This window comes from Xenopus tropicalis, chromosome 3 (genome assembly GCF_000004195.4).
Source record: "Xenopus tropicalis strain Nigerian chromosome 3, UCB_Xtro_10.0, whole genome shotgun sequence".
NCBI classification, from domain to species: domain Eukaryota; kingdom Metazoa; phylum Chordata; class Amphibia; order Anura; family Pipidae; genus Xenopus; species Xenopus tropicalis.
In genome coordinates, this window is record NC_030679.2 from 850,715 (window position 1) to 870,714 (window position 20,000).

A 20,000-nucleotide genomic window follows, 5' to 3' on the forward strand; every position below is an offset into this window, starting at 1 on the left:
CCATCTTGTCCTAATGTCTCCATCTTGTCCCTACTGTCTCCATCTTGCCCTACTGTCCCCATCTTGTCCTACTGTCTCCATCTTGCCCTACTGTCTCCATCTTGTCCTACTGTCCCCATCTTGTCCCTACTGTCTCCATCTTGTCCTACTGTCTCCATCTTGTCCCTACTGTCTCATCTTGTCCTACTGTCTCCATCTTGCCCTACTGTCCCCATCTTGTCCTACTGTCCCCATCTTGCCCTACTGTCTCCATCTTGCCCTACTGTCCCCATCTTGTCCTACTGTCTCCATCTTGCCCTACTGTCCCCATCTTGCCCTACTGTCTCCATCTTGTCCCTACTGTCTCCATCTTGTCCTACTGTCTCCATCTTGTCCCTACTGTCTCCATCTTGCCCTACTGTCCCCATCTTGCCCTACTGTCTCCATCTTGTCCCTACTGTCTCCATCTTGCCCTACTGTCCCCATCTTGTCCCTACTGTCTCCATCTTGTCCTACTGTCCCCATCTTGCCCTACTGTCCCCATCTTGTCCCTACTGTCTCCATCTTGCCCTACTGTGTCCATCTTGCCCTACTGTCCCCATCTTGCCCTACTGTCTCCATCTTGTCCTACTGTCCCCATCTTGTCCCTACTGTCTCCATCTTGCCCTACTGTCCCCATCTTGTCCCTACTGTCCCCCATCTTGCCCCTACTGTCCCCATCTTGTCCCCTACTGTCTCCATCTTTCCTACTGTCTCCATCTTGCCCTACTGTCTCCATCTTGTCCCTACTGTCTCCCATCTTGCCCTACTGTCCCCATCTTGTCCCTACTGTCCCCATCTGCCTACTGTCCCCATCTTGTCCCTACTGTCCCATCTTGCCCTCTGTCCCCACTTGTCCTACTGTCTCCATCTTGCCCTACTGTCTCCATCTTGCCCTACTGTCTCCATCTTGCCCTACTGTCCCCATCTTGCCCTACTGTCTCCATCTTGCCCTACTGTCCCCATCTTGCCCTACTGTCTCCATCTTGCCCTACTGTCTCCATCTTGTCCCTACTGTCTCCATCTTGCCCTACTGCCCCCATCTTGCCCTACTATCCCCATCTTGCCCTACTGTCCCCATCTTGCCCTACTGTCCCCATCTTGTCCCTACTGTCTCCATCTTGCCCTACTGTCCCCATCTTGCCCTACTGTCTCCATCTTGCCCTACTGTCCCCATCTTGCCCTACTGTCCCCATCTTGTCCCTACTGTCTCCATCTTGTCCTACTGTCTCCATCTTGCCCTACTGTCTCTATATGGGTGGGACCCTGGGCACTAACCCCTGTTTGCCCCACTGTGCAGAGAAGGATTCAGGCAATGGTTGTGCTGGGGGTAATTAGGAAAGTTCTACACAATGTATTGCCCCGGGGGGGGGGGGGGTGAGTAGGTAAGTGGATTACTAAAGGCAGAGTGACCAATGACTGTGTTGCTCTCCGTGGGGGGCGGGGCAGGAGGAAGCGGTTGCTAGGGGTAACACACACAGTTATTATTCGGCTCCTCCCGTTCCCATTCGCTGCCCCAGGCAAAGAGCTTCAGTGAATAAATCCCAGCGAAAATATTTATCCATAAACATGACCTTTCCCTCGCTCCTCTCTGGCATTGATTGGCCGGCCTGGCCCCTCCCTCACCAGCGGCATCATGGGATTGGCACCGACCCCTCCCTCACCAGCGGCATCATGGGATTGGCACCAGCGGCATCATGGGATTGGCACCGACCCCTCCCTCACCAGCGGCATCATGGGATTGGCACCGACCCCTCCCTCACCAGCGGCATCATGGGATTGGCACCAGCGGCATCATGGGATTGGCACCGACCCCCTCCCTCACCAGCGGCATCATGGGATTGGCACCGACCCCTCCCTCACCAGCGGCATCATGGGATTGGCACCAGCCGGCATCATGGGATTGGGCACCGAACCCCTCCCTCACCAGCGGCATCATGGGATTGGCACCGACCCCTCCCTCACCAGCGGCATCATGGGATTGGCACCAGCGGCATCATGGGATTGGCACCGACCCCCTCCCTCACCAGCGGCCATCATGGGATTGGCACCAACCCCTCCCTCACCAGCGGCATCATGGGATGGCACCGACCCCCTCCCTCACCAGCGGCATCATGGGATTGGCACCGACCCCTCCCTCCAGGCATTGGATGGCCCGACCCCCCCACCAGCGGCATCATGGGATTGGCACCGACCCCCTCCCTCACCAGCAGCATCATGGGATTGGCACCGACCCCTCCCTCACCAGCGGCATCATGGGATTGGCACCGACCCCTCCCTCACCAGCGGCATCATGGGATTGGCACCGACCCCTCCCTCACCAGCGGCATCATGGGATTGGAGCACCGGACCCCTCCCTCACCAGCGGCATCATGGGATTGGCCCGACCCCTCCCCACCAGCGGCATCATGGGATTGGCACCAGCGGCATCATGGGATTGGCACCGACCCCCTCCCTCACCAGCGGCATCATGGGATTGGCACCAACCCCTCCCTCACCAGCGGCATCATGGGATTGGCACCGACCCCTCCCTCACCAGCGGCATCATGGGATTGGCACCGACCCCTCCCTCACCAGTGGGATCATGGGATTGGCACCGACCCCTCCCTCACCAGTGGGATCATGGGATTGGCTCACAGTGCAAGGCCGGCGGCATTATGGGATTGGCTCACAGTGCAAGGCCAGCGGGATCATGGGATTGGCTCACAGTGCAAGGCCAGTGGCATCATGGGATTGGCTCACAGTGCAAGGCCAGTGGCATCATGGGATTGGCTCACAGTGCAAGGCCAGCGGGATCATGGGATTACTAGAGACTGGACTTCTGATGAGGGGTAATTGGGGGGCCGGGGTTCATGATACAATGAATAAAGACCCCAAATCTGCTTTTTTATTGATAGAAAATAATAAGAATTTGTCTCTAGGGCAGAATTTGCCCCCCCGACCAAATCCCAGTTCCCCCCGACCAACCCCCAGCTCCCCCCCGGACCAACCCCCGGCTCCCCCGACCAACTCCCGGCTCCCCGACCAACCCCCAGCTCCCCCCTGACCAACCCCCCGACCAACCCCCGGCTCCCCCCGACCAACTCCCGGCTCCCCCGACCAACCCCCAGCTCCCCCCTGACCAACCCCCTGACTCCCTCCGACCAACCCCCGGCTTCCCCTCCGACCAACTCCCGGCTTCCCCCCGACCAACTCCCGGCTCCCCCGACCAACCCCCAGCTCCCCCCTGACCAACCCCCCGACCAACCCCCGGCTCCCCCCGACCAACCCCGGCTCCCCCCCGACCAACTCCCGGCTCCCCCGGACCAACCCCCGGCTCCCCCCTGACCAACCCCCCGACTCCCCCCGACCAACCCCGGCTCCCCCCCGACCAACCCCCGGCTCCCCACCGACCAAACTCCCGGCTCCCCCGACCAACCCCCGGCTCCCCCCTGACCAACCCCCCGACTCCCCCCGACCAACCCCCGGGCTCCCCCCGACCAACCCCCGGCTCCCCACCGACCAACTCCCGGCTCCCCCGACCAACCCCCGGCTCCCCCCTGACCAACCCCCCGACTCCCCCGACCAACCCCCGGCTCCCCCCGCCAACTCCCGGCTCCCCCGACCAACCCCCCAGCTCCCCCTGACCAACCCCCCCGACTCCCGCCGACCAACCCCCGGCTTCCCCCCGACCAACTCCCGGCTCCCCCGACCAACCCCCAGCTCCCCTCCGACCAACTCCCGGCTCCCCCCCGACCAACTCCCGGCTTCCCCCCGACCAACTCCCGGCTCCCCCGACCAACCCCCAGCTCCCCCCTGACCAACCCCCCTGGCCAACCCCGGCTCCCCCCCGACCAACCCCCGGCTCCCCCCCGACCAACTCCCGGCTCCCCCCGACCAACCCCCCGACTCCCCCGACCAACCCCCGGCTCCCCCCAACCAACCCCCGGCTCCCCCGACCAACTCCCGGCTCCCCCGACCAACCCCCGGCTCCCCCTGAACCAACCCCCCGACTCCCCCCCGACCAACCCCCGGCTCCCCCCTGACCAACCCCCGACTCCCCCCGACCAACCCCCGGCTCCCCTCGACCAACCCCCGGCTCCCCCCGACCAAGTGTTTGTTCTGTTAGTGATTTCCCTGGGGTGGGTGCCCGGCTGGGGGGCTAATTCCGTGGGGGCCCCTGAATCTGGAAGCCGCGCGACTGGGAGCGGAATGTTGGCAGGAGGCATTGACGTCACGGCTGGGTAATTGCAAAGTAATTAATATTATTGTGGAAACGAGGGGGCGGGTCTTGCTCTGCCTGGGGGGGCTCCCTGCTGTGTGCAGCCCTGACTATAACCACCCCCCCCCCTGATAATGAAACCACTGAGGGAAAGTTCTGGTGCCATGTGTGTAATTAACCCTATTACTGATCCATTAAACGCTTCATTTGTTTCAATGGAGATAATGAGCTCTGTATAAACAAACTCCTCCCACCTCATTTCACAGAGGGGCTGGCCATTGCTTAACTACCTGCCTCCATTGGTGACTCGGGAGAAACAGGAAGTGCTACAGGAAGTTTGGCCCTCAGGGAATGTTGGGATTGAACCCGTTATGATACAAAACTGCCTTTCACTATTCGCATCAAGTTGCGTATTTGCCCATAAAACGACTTTATATTTGCCCCCAGTAGTTTTACCTTTGGCTTCCTCCTTATTCCCGGGGCAGGGGGGGTGCTTGGACCGAACCATGTTATCAGCGCGGGGGTGCGGCGGTCGATTTTTCACGGAAGTCTGTGCTTTTTTCACGCTCGTAAAAGATATTTATATTTATGAATGTGTTTGGCTTGGGGGGGGGGCATGTTTACTGCCCCTGGAACCTTTCCTTTCTGTTTATTGGAGGATTTTATTGGAAGGGGAAGAGAAATAGGGAACGGATCCTGCTTTCCTGCCTTCATGTGTCTGTTTGCCTTGGAATTCTGCCTCGGCCGCCCCAATAATCCCCCCTCTGTGCTCGACTTTCCTGCTGAATCAGCAGCTCCCGGTCTGGGGGGGGGGGAGCGCTTTTTGTCCTGGGGGGGGGTCCCATAGCCAATAATAATCCCGCTGATTCTTACAGTGAAATGTTAGTACCTTATAGAACGGCCTGCTCTTAACAACTTTGCAATTGGTCTCTATTTTTTATTCTTTATAGTTTGCAGCTTTCAAATGGGGGTCACTGACCCCGGCAACCAAACCCTATTGCTCTGTGAGGCTCCAGTTTTATTGTTATTGTTACTTTTTATTCCTTATCTTTCTATTCAGCCCCTCCCCAATTCATATTCCTGTCTCTCATCCTAACCCCTCCCTGGTTGCTAAGGTAACTTGGACCCTAGCAACCAAAACCTATTGCTCTGTGAGGCTCCAGTTTTATTGTTATTGTTACTTTTTATTCCTTATCTTTCTATTCAGCCCCTCCCCTATTCATATTCCTGTCTCTCATCCAACCCACTCCCTGGTTGCTAAGGTAACTTGGACCCTAGTAACCAAAAACCTATTGCTCTGTGAGGCTCAAGTTTTATTATTATTGTTACTTTTTATTCCTTGAGCCCCTCCTCAATTCATATACTAGTTTCCCTTTTAAATCGCTGCCTGGTTGCTATGTTGAACTGGACCCTAGCAACCAGAGATCTGCTAAAAGTTAATTTAAAGGTGAACAGCCCCTTTAAAGCTACATTCGCCCCCCACTTTAATCCTGTATTTATGGGCAGTTTTTGTTTTGTGCTTATGTTTTGGGCCCCCGGCATCAGAGGGGCCCCTAGTGGGGGGGTGGGGGGTAGAATGTATAGTGTATGAACCAGGGGTGTTGGACCTGTGCACCCCCCCAAGTCAGCAGCTGCCCGGACCCCCACACTTATTACCCTAATGTAACCACCTACTTATTGACCCCTCAGCAATATTGGGGGCCCCCACTGGGCAGCTTGTCTTGGGCCCCCTGATGAAAGACTGTTGGCAGAGTGCAAGCTCTTTGGGGGAGGGAAGATAACTTTGGCCCCACCCCGCTGAGGTTGGACTCCTGGCAACCAATGGCAATTAACTAATGTTAGAGACTGAGAAGCCTCTCATATCTGGGCAGATACTGGGGCAACTGTGCTTTCCTGGGGTATTTAACTGCCTTCTTAGTATTAGTACCGTAATGTATGTAATAGCTGCACAGCCGGGGAAGGGGCATTGTGGGATGGGGGGGTCTCACAGTTCTGTATGGGATGGGGGGTCTCACAGTTCTGTATGGGATGGGGGGGTCTCACAGTTCTGTATGGGATGGGGGGTCTCACAGTTCTGTTATGGGATGGGGGGTCTCACAGTTCTGTATGGGAATCGGGGGGGTCTCACAGTTCTGTATGGGATGGGGGGGTCTCACAGTTCTGTATGGGATGGGGGGTCTCACAGTTCTGTATGGGATGGGGGGTCTCACAGTTCTGTATGGGATGGGGGGTCTCACAGTTCTGTATGGGATGGGGGGGTCTCACAGTTCTGTATGGGATGGGGGGGTCTCACAGTTCTGTATGGGATGGGGGGGTCTCACAGTTCTGTATGGGATGGGGGGTCTCACAGTTCTGTATGGGATGGGGGGTCTCACAGTTCTGTATGGATGGGGGTCTCACAGTTCGTATGGGATGGGGGTCTCACAGTTCTGTATGGGGGATGGGGGGGTCTCACAATTCTGTATGGGATGGGGGGTATCAAAGTTCTGTATGGGATGGGGGGGTCTCACAGTTCTGTATGGGATGGGGGTTCCCTCCGACCCCCAGCATTCCCTCCATCTCCCAGCATTCCCTCCATCTCCCAGCATTCCCTCTGTCTCCAAGAATTCCCACTCCCAGCATTCCCTATGACCCCCAGCATTCCCTCCGTCTCCCAGCATTCCCACTCTCAGCATTCCCACTCCCAGCATTCCCTCCTTCCCCCAGCATTCCCACGCCCAGCTTCCCTCCGTCTCCCAGCATTCCACTCCCAGCATTCCCTCCGACCCCCAGCATTCCCACTCCCAGCATTCCCTCCTTCCCCCAGCATTCCCACTCCAGCATTCCCTCCTTCCCCCAGCATTCCCACTCCCAGCATTCCCTCCGTCTCCCAGCATTCCACTCCCAGCATTCCCTCCGACCCCCAGCATTCCCACTCTCAGCATTCCCTCCGACCCCCAGCATTCCCCTCCCAGCATTCCCTCCGACCCCCAGCATTCCCACTCTCAGCATTCCCACTCCCAGCATTCCCTCCGTCTCCAGCAGCCCACTCTCAGCATTCCACTCCAGCATTCCACCTCCTTCCCCCAGCATTCCCACTCCCAGATTCCCTCCGACCCCCAGCATTCCCACTGCCAGCATTCCCACTCCCAGCATTCCCTCGGTCTCCCAGCATTCCACTCCCAGCATTCCCTCCGACCCCCAGCATTCCACTCCCAGCATTCCCTCCGACCCAGCATTCCCCCGACTTCCAGCATTCCTCTTGCTCCCAGCATTCCCTCTGTCTTCCCAGCATTCCCTCCGACCCCAGCATTCCCTCTGTCTCCCAGCATTCCCCTGTCTCCCAGCATTCCCTCCGTCTCCCAGCATTCCACTCCCAGCATTCCCTCCGACCCCCAGCATTCCACTCCCAGCATTCCCTCCGACCCCCAGCATTCCCTCCGACTTCCAGCATTCCCTCTGTCTCCAGCATTCCCTCTGTCTCCCAGCATTCCCTCTGTCTCCCAGCATTCCCTCCGACCCCCAGCATTCCCTCTGTCTCCCAGCATTCCCTCTGTCTCCCAGCATTCCCTCCGACCCCCAGCATTCCCTCTGTCTCCAGATTCCCCTCTGTCTCCCAGCATTCCCTCCGACTTCCAGCATTCCCTCTGTCTCCCAGCATTCCCTCTGTCTCCCAGCATTCCCTCTGTCTCCCAGCATTCCCTCCGACCCCCAGCATTCCCTCTGTCTCCCAGCATTCCCTCTGTCTCCCAGCATTCCCTCTGTCTCCCAGCATTCCCTCCGACCCCCAGCATTCCCTCTGTCTCCCAGCATTCCCTCTGTCTCCCAGCATTCCCTCTGTCTCCCAGCATTCCCTCCGTCTCCCAGCATTCCCACTCCCAGCATTCCCTCCGACCATCAGCATTCACCCACTGTATACAGCTGCTGCTCTTTGAGGCCCCAGTTGCCCTACTTGCCCCCCTATAGACCCCCCAGCCTTGGGGCCACACACTGGTATATAATCGCGGGGGCTGGCAGAGCCCGGTTACAGCGAAGGGCCAGAGCCAATGAATGGGCAGCTCTGTGCCAGGAAAGGTTAAACCAACAGTCTCTGCATCTCATTCATCCCCAGCGCCGGGACAATAAACAGACTCCCGACCTCAGCAGACCCTGCCGTGCCCCCCCCCCCGTCTCAAACTGCCCCCCTGCCCCTTACACACCATTTACGGCCTGTTAGTACTGGGGAGAGCTGTGCCGGCGACGTGGCTGCTCTTATTCCCATTGCCCCCCAACGTCCGTGCCCAGTGGCTGCGGCCACATACCCAGCTGGGGGCACGAGGGGGGGGGGGAATGTGTTTCAGAGAACAAATAGAAATAGATCATGTATAATGTGCTGTTTGCATTGATCTTATTGGCTGTTCATTTACATACTATGCAAATGAGTGAGGAAGAGGGAGAACATGACAACCGATAGGTTTAACGTTATAAATGGGTCTGACCCCGGGGGGGGGGGGGCAGTACTGCTATTTAATAGCCCCATGTCCTCCCCCAGGATCCAGCAACGGTGCCATAGCAGCAGCTAGAGTTGTCTAATACTCTCCTTAATACTCTCCCTATGTTACATAACAACAAGGGAGCTGCCATAGCGCCGGTTGTTAGTTTGCTCTGTGAGGCTCCAGTTTTATTGTTATTGTTACTCATTATTACTTATCTTTCTATTCAGCCCCTCCCCTATTCATATTCCCATCTCTCTTTCAAACCACTGCCTGGTTGCTAGGTTAAACTGCACCCTAGCAACGGGATAGCTGCTGAAGTTCCAAGCTGGAGAGCTGCAGAACAAAAGGCTAAATGGTGCAAATAAAAAAAAATGAAGACCAACTGCAACCTGTTTGTTTAACATGAAAGGAAAATTCACGCACTGCTGGTTCCGACTCCTGATATTCCCGGCACCCCTTGAATTCCTGGGAGATACAGGAGGTTCCCACCGAGCACAGATTGGGGGATACGGAATTTCCGTTGATTTATGATTTATTTGCTCGGAGTCGGATGGATTTATTGGCTCAGTCGCTGCTTGTTGTGAAGGTGCGAACGGCAGCGCCGGGAGATTTATGGTTATACGGCGGGGCCACTCCCTGCGCCTAATCCTATTGGCCGAGATAAAGCAGGGGAACCGTTTCCCAAGGGCCTGGGGGTGAAACTGCTTCCCCCCTACTGTAACTCCCAGCAGTAAGGAACTGCCCCCCCTACTGTAACTCCCAGCAGCAAGTAACTGCCCCCCCTACTGTAACTCCCAGCAGTAAGGAACTGCCCCCCCTACTGTAACTCCCAGCAGCAAGTAACTGCCCCCTTACTGTAACTCCCAGCAGTAAGGAACTGCCCCCTACTGTAACTCCAGCAGTAAGGAACTGCCCCCCTACTGTAACTCCCAGCAGTAAGTAACTGGCCCCCCTACTGTAACTCCCAGCAGTAAGGAATGCCCCCCTACTGTAACTCCCAGCAGTAAGGAACTGCCCCCCCTACTGTAACTCCCAGCAGTAAGGAACTGCCCCCCTACTGTAACTCCCAGCAGTAAGGAACTGCCCCCCCTACTGTAACTCCCAGCAGTAAGGAACTGCCCCCCTACTGTAACTCCACAGCAAGTAACTGCCCCCCTACTGTAACTCCCAGCAGTAAGGAACGCCCCCCACTGTAACTCCCAGGCAGTAAGGAACTGCCCCCCTACTGTAACCTCCTCAGCAGTAAGTAACTGCCCCCCTACTGGTAACTCCAGCAGTAAGGAACTGCCCCCCTACTGTAACTCCCAGCAGTAAGGAACTGCCCCCCCTTACTGTAACTCCCAGCAGTAAGGAACTGCCCCCCTACTGTAACTCCAGCAGTAAGGAAACTGCCCCCCTACTGTAACTCCCAGCAGTAAGGAACTGCCCCCCTACTGTAACTCCCAGCAGTAAGAAACTGCCCCTCCTACTGAACTCCCAGCAGCAAGTAACTGCCCCCCTACTGTAACTCCCAGCAGTAAGGAACTGCCCCCCCCTACTGTAACCCAGCAGTAAGGAACTGCCCCCCCTACTGTAACTCCCAGCAGTAAGGAACTGCCCCCCTACTGTAACTCCCAGCAGTAAGGAACTGCCCCCCCTACTGTAACTCCCAGCAGCAAGTAACTGCCCCCCTACTGTAAACTCCCAGCAGTAAGGAACTGCCCCCCCTACTGTAACTCCCAGCAGCAAGTAACTGCCCCCTACTGTAACTCCCCCGTCCCCCCCCACAGCAGTAAGGAACTGCCCCCCTACTGTAACTCCCAGCAGTAAGGAAACTGCCCCCCTACTGTAACTCCCAGCAGTAGAAAAACTGCCCCCCTACTGTAACTCCCAGCAGTAAGAACTGCCCCTACTGTAACTCCCAGCAGTAAGGAACTGCCCCCCCTACTGTAACTCCCAGCAGTAAGGAACTGCCCTCCCCTACTGTAACTCCCAGCAGTAAGGAACTGCCCCCCTACTGTAACTCCCAGCAGTAAGGAACTGCCCCCCCTACTGTAACTCCCAGCAGTAAGGAACTGCCCCCCTACTGTAACTCCCAGCAGTAAGGAACTGCCCCCCCTACTGTAACTCCCAGCAGTAAGAACTGCCCCCCCCTACTGTAACTCCCAGCAGTAAGGAACTGCCCCCCTACTGTAACTCCCAGCAGTAAGGAACTGCCCCCCCTACTGTAACTCCCAGCAGTAAGGAACTGCCCCCCCTACTGTAACTCCCAGCAGTAAGGAACTGCCCCCCTACTGTAACTCCCAGCAGTAAGGAACTGCCCCCCCTACTGTAACTCCCAGCAGTAAGGAACTGCCCCCCCTACTGTAACTCCCAGCAGTAAGGAACTGTCCCCCTACTGTAACTCCCAGCAGTAAGGAACTGCCCCCCTACTGTAACTCCCAGCAGTAAGGAACTGCCCCCCTACTGTAACTCCCAGCAGTAAGGAACTGCCCCCCTACTGTAACTCCCAGCAGTAAGGAACTGCCCCCCTACTGTAACTCCCAGCAGTAAGGAACTGCCCCCCTACTGTAACTCCCAGCAGTAAGGAACCCCTACTGTAACTCCCAGCAGTAAGGAACTGCCCCCCTACTGTAACTCCCAGCAGTAAGGAACTGCCCCCCCTACTGTAACTCCCAGCAGTAAGGAACTGCCCCCCTACTGTAACTCCCAGCAGTAAGGAACTGTCCCCCTACTGTAACTCCCAGCAGTAAGGAACTGCCCCCCTACTGTAACTCCCAGCAGTAAGGAACTTGCCCCCCTACTGTAACTCCCAGCAGTAAGGAACTGCTCCCCCTACTGTAACTCCCACATAAGGAACTGCCCCCTACTGTAACTCAGCAGTAAGGACTGCCCCCCTACTGTAACTCCCAGCAGTTAAGGAACTGCCCCCCTACTGTAACTCCCAGCAGTAAGGAACTGCCCCCCTACTGTAACTCCCAGCAGTAAGGAACTGCCCCCCTACTGTAACTCCCAGCAGTAAGGAACTGCCCCCCTACTGTAACTCCCAGCAGTAAGGAACTGCCCCCCCTACTGTAACTCCCAGCAGTAAGGAACTGCCCCCCTACTGTAACTCCCAGCAGTAAGGAACTGCCCCCCTACTGTAACTCCCGCAGTAAGGAAACTGCCCCCCCCTACTGTAAACTCCCAGCAGCAAGTAAACTGCCCCCCTACTGTAACTCCAGCAGTAAGGAACTGTCCCCCTACTGTAACTCCCAGCAGTAAGGAACTGCCCCCTACTGTAACTCCCAGCAGTAAGGAACTGCCCCCCTACTGTAACTCCCAGCAGTAAGGAACTGCCCCCCTACTGTAACTCCCAGCAGTAAGGAACTGCCCCCCTACTGTAACTCCCAGCAGTAAGGAACTGCCCCCCTACTGTAACTCCCAGCAGTAAGGAACTGCCCCCCTACTGTAACTCCCAGCAGTAAGGAAACTCCCCCCTACTGTAACTCCCAGCAGTAAGGAACTGCCCCCACTGTAACTCCCAGCAGTAAGAACTGCCCCCCTACTGTAACTCCCAGCAGTAAGGAACTGCCCCCCTACTGTAACTCCCCAGCAGTAAGGAACTGCCCCCCTATGTAACTCCAGCAGTAAGGAACTGCCCCCTACTGTAACTCCCAGCAGTAAGGAACTGCCCCCTACTGTAACCCCAGCAGTAAGGAACTGCCCCCCCTACTGTAACTCCCAGCAGTAAGTAATTGCCCCCCTACTGTAACTCCCAGCAGTAAGGAACTGCCCCCCTACTGTAACTCCCAGCAGTAAGGAACTGCCCCTCCTACTGTAACTCCCAGCAGGGCAATACTCTGGCAGATCAGCCAGTAACCAGGTGGACCCAGTGGGAGGGGTAATTACCATGGAAACGTTGATATATCCCATAATATGGGGGGGTACAACTTGTGGCCCTCGAGCTGGTCCCTGTTTATATTCACATTCCCAATACAGATATGGGCCCCATTCGCTCGCTGGGGCCACGTGACCCCGGGGGGCACTATCTCGCCGGCACAAACACGGGGGGGGGGGGGGGCAATAACACAACTGGGAGGGAGTCGATATCTCATTTTTAATTTTAGTGACGAACCCTTCACTAATCAGCTCGGAGCAGCCGGCGTCCCCCCTAATCTCTCCCCCTGCCAGATGTTCCTACAGAGCCGGGGCGGGGCAGAAGGGCAGATAGTGAAACTGCCTCCTCAGTGCTCACTCTCCTTTTATTAAAGGGCCGGCGCCCAGAGCTGGAGAGTTATTACAGCCTGAGCCTGTGCCGGATCAACTGCCAATCAAAGGGTTCGAGATCAAGGAAACTGACTAATAACAGTGCTGCCAACTAAATGCTCAATGAGCAGAGCCAGCCCAAGTGTTGCCACCCAATGGAATTGGCCCCCTACCTGCTCACTAGTTAGCATGCCATGCCTCGCCCATTATATCACTTCTACTTCCACTTTGCACGGGGGAGTGTATTTCCCGGTACCCATGTGACTGTCTCTACTTCCACTTTGCACGGGGGAGTGTATTTCCCGGTACCCGTGTGACTGTCTCTGCTTCCTTTGCACGGGGGAGTGTATTTCCCGGTACCCGTGTGACTGTCTCTGCTTCCTTTGCACGGGGGAGTGTATTTCCCGGTACCCATGTGACTGTCTCTGTTCCTGTGCACGGGGGAGTGTATTCCCGTACCCGTGTGACTGTCTCTGCTTCCTGTGCACGAGGGAGTGTATTTCCCGGTACCCGTGTGACTGTCTCTGTTTCCTGTGCACGGGGAGTGTATTTCCCGGTACCCGTGTGACTGTCTCTGCTTCCTTTGCACGGGGGAGTGTATTTCCGGTACCCATGTGACTGTCTCTGCTCCTTGCACGGGGGAGTGTATTTCCCGGTACCCGTGTGACTGTCTCTGCTTCCTTTGCACGGGGGAGTGTATTTCCCCGGGGTACCCATGTTGACTGTCTCTGCTTCCTGTGCACGGGGGAGTGTATTTCCCGGTACCCGTGTGACTGTCTCTGCTTCCCGTGCACGGGGGAGTGTATTCCCGGTACCCGTGTGACTGTCTCTGCTTCCTGTGCACGGGGGATGTATTTCCCGGTACCCGTGTGACTGTCTCTGCTTTCCTTTGCACGGGGGAGTGTATTTCCTGGTACCCGTGTGACTGTCTCTGCTTCCTTTGCACGGGGGAGTGATATTTCCCGGTAACCATTGTGACTGTCTCTGCTTCCTGTGCACGGGGGAAGTGTATTCCACAACTACCGCCTGGTACCCGTGTGACTGTCTCTGCTTCCTTTGCACGGGGGAGTGTATTTCCTGGTACCCATTTGGATACTGTCTCTGCTTCCTGTGCACGGGGGAGTGTATTTCCTGGTACCCATGTGACTGTCTCTGCTTCCTTTGCACGGGGGAGTGTATTTTTCCGGTACCCATGTGACTGTCTCTGCTTCCTTTGCACGGGGGAGTGTTATTTCCCGGTACCGTGTGACTGTCTCTGCTTCCTTTGCACGGGGGGAGTGTATTTCCTTGTTTACCCATGTGACTGTCTCTGCTTTCCTTTGCACGGGGGAGTGTATTTCCTGGTACCCATGTGACTGTTCTGCTTCCTTTGCACGGGGGAGTGATTTCCTGGTACCCATGTGACTGTCTCTGCTTCCTTTGCACGGGGAGTGTATTTCTGGTACCCGTGTGACTTGTCTCTGCTTCCTTTGCACGGGGGGAGTGTATTTCCTTGTACCCATGTGACTGTCTCTGCTTCCTTTGCACGGGGGAGTGTATTCCCGGTACCCGTGTGACTGTCTCTGCTCCTATTGCACAGGGGAGTGTATTTCCTGGTACCCGTGTGACTGTCTTCTGCTTCCTTTGCACGGGGGAGTGTATTTTCCCGGTACCCGTGTGACTGTCTCTGCTTCCTTTGCACGGGAGTGTATTTCCTGGTACCCGTGTGACTGTCTCTGCTTCCTTTGCACGGGGGAGTGTATTCCCTGGTACCCGTGTTACTGTCTCTGCTTCCTTTGCACGGGGGAGTGTATTTCCCGTACCCATGTGACTGTCTCTGCTTCCTTTGCACAGGGGAGTGTATTCCCGGTACCCATGTGACTGTCTCTGCTTCCTTTGCACGGGGGAGTGTATTTCCTGGTACCCATGTGACTGTCTCTGCTTCCTTTGCACGGGGAGTGTATTTCCTGGTTACCCGTGTGACTGTCTCTGCTTCCTTTGCACGGGGGGAGTGTATTTCCTTGTACCCATGTGACTGTCTCTGCTTCCTTGCACGGGGAGTGTATTTCCTGGTACCCGTGTGATTGTCTCTGCTTCCTTTGCACGGGGGAGTGTATTCCGGTACCCGTGTGACTGTCTCTGCTTCCTTTGCACGGGGGAGTGTATTTCCGGTACCCGTGTGACTGTCTCTGCTTCCTTTGCACAGGGGAGTGTATTCCTGGTACCCGTGTGACTGTCTCTGCTTCCTTTGCACGGGGAGTGTATTTCCCGGTACCCGTGTTGACTGTCTCTGCTTCCTTGCACGGGGAGTGTATTTCCTGGTACCCGTGTGACTGTCTCTGCTTCCTTTGCACGGGGGGAGTGTATTTCCTGGTACCCGTGTTACTGTCTCTGCTTCCTTTGCACGGGGGAGTGTATTTCCGGGTACCCATGTGACTTCTCTGCTTCCTTTGCACAGGGGAGTGTATTCCCAACCGGTACCTGCAGTGTATTTCCGGTACCCGTGTTACTGTCTCTGCTTCCTGTGCACGGGGGAGTGTATTTCCCTGGGTACCCGTGTGACTCTCCCTTTCGATATCCATATCAGACGTCGCACCCATCGACTATGTCTTTCCCGGTACCCATGTGACTGTCTCTGCTTCCTTTGCACAGGGGAGTGTATTTCCGGGGTACCCATGTGACTGTCTCTGCTTCCTTTGCACGGGGGAGTGTATTTCCCGGTACCCGTGTTACTGTCTATGCTTTGTCCCCTGTGCACCGGGGGTGTTATTTCCCGGTACCCGTGTGACTGTCTCTGCTTCCTGTGCACGGGGGAGTGTATTTCCCGGTACCCGGTACCCATGACGGGGAGTGTATTTCCTGGTACCCGTGTGACTGTCTCTGCTTCCTTTGCACGGGGGAGTGTAGTTTTTCCGGTACCCATGTGACTGTCTCTGCTTCCTTTGCACGGGGGAGTGTATTTCCTGGTACCCATGTGACTGTGTGAGTGTATTTCCCACCTCTCTATATACTATCTCAGTGCTGAGCCCATAGTGTGAGTGTGAGTGTGAGTGTGAGTGCTAGCTCTGAGGCCAAGGACCTTTGCACCAGTATAAATAGGGGAAGTGACAGTCGGCAGATTTATGGCCCCAGATAATGAACTGAGCAGAATGTGATTAAGTGGAAGGAAAGGACCTTCGCTCATCCCATTGGCCGACAGTCTCACCCCCCCCCCCCGGCGGTTATTGCCCCCCCCCCCCCCGGTGCATTAGTCAGACTTTCCATGTTCGGAGGTTCTTAGTACATCAGGATATTGCTGAGGGAAAGCAGGAAATAATAAAGGACAATTCATTAGTGGAACAATTACCGATATTTCCCTCCACTTGTCTCTTAAAGGGGCAGAGTGACTGCTGGGAGTTGCAGTTCAGTAATAAATGGAAGAATGCAGAACTGGCCTATGGAGCCCAGGAGGTGGGGGAGGGGTTTCCTTGCATCTTAAAGGGGAACTACAGCCAAAAAGATCTAATTCTGTGGGTCCGACTCTCCGGCTTTGTTGGCTACATTGTTTCAGGAGTCAGAACCAGCAGTGCAGAACATCAGCCAATCGCAGGGCAGGGCTGACGCGGCCCTTTACTCTCACTGGGCAGATATTTGTTCAACAAACAGAATCTGGGCGAGAAGGAATATTAACCCCCCGGGCGCCGGCCCAGCTGGGTATTGCTATGGCAGCTCCCACCCACGGGTATCAGAGAGGGAATGCTCTGGGCCGTTATACTGTACTGGGGGTATCTGCCCTGGCACAGGTTATACTGGGGGTATCAGCCCTGGCACAGTATTACGTGGGGGTATCTGCCCTGCGACAGGTTATACTGGGTATCTTGCCCTGGCACAGGTATACTGGGGTATCTGCCCCCCCCCCCCCCTGGCACAGGTTATATTGGGGGTATCAGCCCTGGCAAGGTTATAGTTGGGGATCGCCCTGCACAGGTTATATTACTGGGGGTATCTTGCCCTTGGCCACAGGTTATACTGGGGGTATCTGCCCTGGCACAGGTTATACTGGGGGTATCAGCCCTGGCACAGGTTTTATATTGGGGGTATCAGCCCTGGCCACCAGGTTATTTACTGGGGTATCTGCCCTGGCACAGGTTATACTGGGGGTATCTGCCCTGGCACAGGTTATACTGGGGGTATCTGCCCTGGCACAGGTTATACTGGGGGTATCTGCCCTGGCACAGGTTATACTGGGGGTATCTGCCCTGGCACAGGTTATACTGGGGGTATCTGCCCTGGCACAGGTTATACTGGGGGTATCTGCCCTGGCACAGGTTGATACTGGGGTATCAGCCCTGGCACAGGTTATATGGGGGGTATCTGCCCTGGCACAGGTTATACTGGGGGTATCTGCCCTGGCACAGGTTATACTGGGGGTATCTGCCCTGGCACAGTTTATATTGGGGGGTATCTGCCCTGGCACAGGTTATACTGGGGTATCTGCCCTGGCACAGGTTATACTGGGGGTATCTGCCCTGGCACAGGTTATACTGGGGGTATCTGCCCTGGCACAGGTTATACTGGGGGTATCTGCCCTGGCACAGGTTATACTGGGGGTATCTGCCCTGGCACAGGTTATACTGGGGGTATCTGCCCTGGCACAGGTTATATTGGGGGTATCTGCCCTGGCACAGGTTATACTGGGGGTATCTGCCCTGGCACACGTTATACTGGGGGTATCTGCCCTGGCACAGGTTATATTGGGGGTATCTGCCCTGGCACAGGTTATACCGGGGGTATCTGCCCTGGCACAGGTTATACTGGGGGTATCTGCCCTGCACAGGTTATACTGGGGGTATCTGCCCTGGCACAGGTTATACTGGGGGTATCTGCCCTGGCACAGGTTATATTGGGGGTATCTGCCCTGGCCACAGGTTATACTGGGAGTATCTTGCCCTGGCACAGGTTATACTGGGGGTATCTGCCCTGGCACAGGTTATACTGGGGGTATCTGCCCTGGCACAGGTTATACTGGGGGTTTCTGCCCTGGCACAGGTTATATTGGGGGTATCTGCCCTGGCACAGGATATACTGGGGGTATCTGCCCTGGCACAGGTTATACTGGGGGTATCTGCCCTGGCACAGGTTATACTGGGGGTATCTGCCCTGGCACAGGTTATACTGGGGTATCTGCCCTGGCACAGGTATACTGGGGGTATCTGCCCTGGCACAGGTTATATTGGGGGTATCTGCCCTGGCACAGGTTATACTGGGGGTATCTGCCCTGGCACAGGTTATACTGGGGGTATCTGCCCTGGCACAGGTTATATTGGGGGTATCTGCCTGGCACAGGTTATACTAGGGGTATCTGCCCTGGCACAGGTTTTACTGGGGGTATCTGCCCTGGCCACAGGTTATACTGGGGGGTATCTGCCCTGGCACAGGTTATACTGGGGGTATCTGCCCTGGCACAGGTTTATTGAGGGTATCTGCCCTGGCATAGGTTATACTGGGGGTATCTGCCCTGGCACAGGTTATACTGGGGGTATCTGCCCTGGCACAGGTTATACTGGGGGTATCTGCCCTGGCACAGGTATACTGGGGGTATCTGCCCTGGCACAGGTTATATTGAGGGTATTTGCCCTGGCACAGGTTATACTGGGGGTATCTGCCCTGGCACACGTTATACTGGGGGTATCTGCTCTGGCACAGGTTATATTGAGGGTATTTGCCCTGGCACAGGTTATACTGGGGGTATCTGCCCTGGCACAGGTTATACTGGGGTATCTGCCCTGGCAAACGTTATACTGGGGGTATCTGCCCTGGCACAGGTTATACTGGGGGTATCGCCCCTGCCACAGGTTATACTGGGGGTATCTGCCCTGGCACAGGTTATACTGGGGGTATCTGCCCTGGCACAGGTTATACTGGGGGTATCTGCCCTGGCACAGGTTATACTGGGGGTATCTGCCCTGGCACACCCGTTTATACTGGGGGTATCTGCCCTGGCACAGGTTATACTGGGGGTATCTGCCCTGGCACAGGTTATACTGGGGTATCTGCCCTGGCACAGGTTATACTGGTGTATCTGCCCTGGCACAGGTTATACTGGGGGTATCTTCCCTGGCACAGGTTATACTGGGGGTATCTGCCCTGGCCACAGGTTATACTGGGGGGTATCAGCCCTGGCACAGGGTTGTACTGCGGGTATCTGCCCTGGCACAGGTTATATTGGGGGTATCTGCCCTGGCACAGGTTATACTGGGGTATCTGCCCTGGCACAGGTTATACTGGGGGATCTGCCCTGGCACAGGTTATATTGGGGGTATCTGCCCTGGCACAGGTTATACTGGGGTATCTGCCCTGGCACAGGTTATACTGGGGGTATCATGCCCTGGCACAGGTTATACTGGGGGTATCTGCCCTGGCACAGGTTATACTGGGGGTATCTGCCCTGGCACAGGTTTATTACTGGGGGTTATCAGCCCTGGCACAGGTTTGTACTGGGGGTATCTGCCCTGGCACAGGTTATATTGGGAGTATCTGCCCTGGCACAGGTTATACTGGGGTATCTGCCCTGGCACAGGTTATATTTGGGAGTATCTGCCCTGGCACAGGTTATATTGGGGGTATCTGCCCTGGCACAGGTTTATACTGGGGGTATCAGCCCTGCACAGGTTATACTGGGGGTATCTGCCCTGGCACAGGTTATATTGGGAGTATCTGCCCTGGCACAGGTTGTACTGGCGGTATCTGCCCTGGCACAGGTTGTACTGGGGGTATCTGCCGTGGCCACAGGTTATACTGGGGGTATCTGCCCTGGCACAGGTTATACTGGGGTATCTGCCCTGGCACAGGTTATACTGGGGGTATCTGCCCTGGCACAGGTTATATTGGGAGTATCTGCCCTGGCACAGGTTGTACTGGGGGTATCTGCCCTGGCACAGGTTATACTGGGGGTATCAGCCCTGGCACAGGTTATACTGGGGGTATCTGCCCTGGCACAGGTTATACTGGGGGTATCTGCCCTGGCACAGGTTATACTGGGGGGTATCTGCCCTGGCACAGGTTATACTGGGGGTATCTGCCCTGGCACAGGTTGTACTGGGGGTATCTGCCCTGGCACAGGTTATACTGGGGGTATCTGC

General features: G+C 56.1%; 1 protein-coding gene across 1 annotated transcript in view; it reads left to right on the top strand.

Moving 5' to 3' along the window:
• Positions 1-20,000, top strand: part of pde3a (phosphodiesterase 3A) — a 109,964-nt gene that overhangs the window by 13,325 nt on the left and 76,639 nt on the right. Inside the window, exon 2 of the mRNA XM_031898094.1 lies at positions 1,648-2,161. Within this exon, the coding sequence (XP_031753954.1) occupies positions 1,648-2,161 (514 nt within the window). The remainder of the gene's footprint in view (positions 1-1,647; positions 2,162-20,000) is intronic.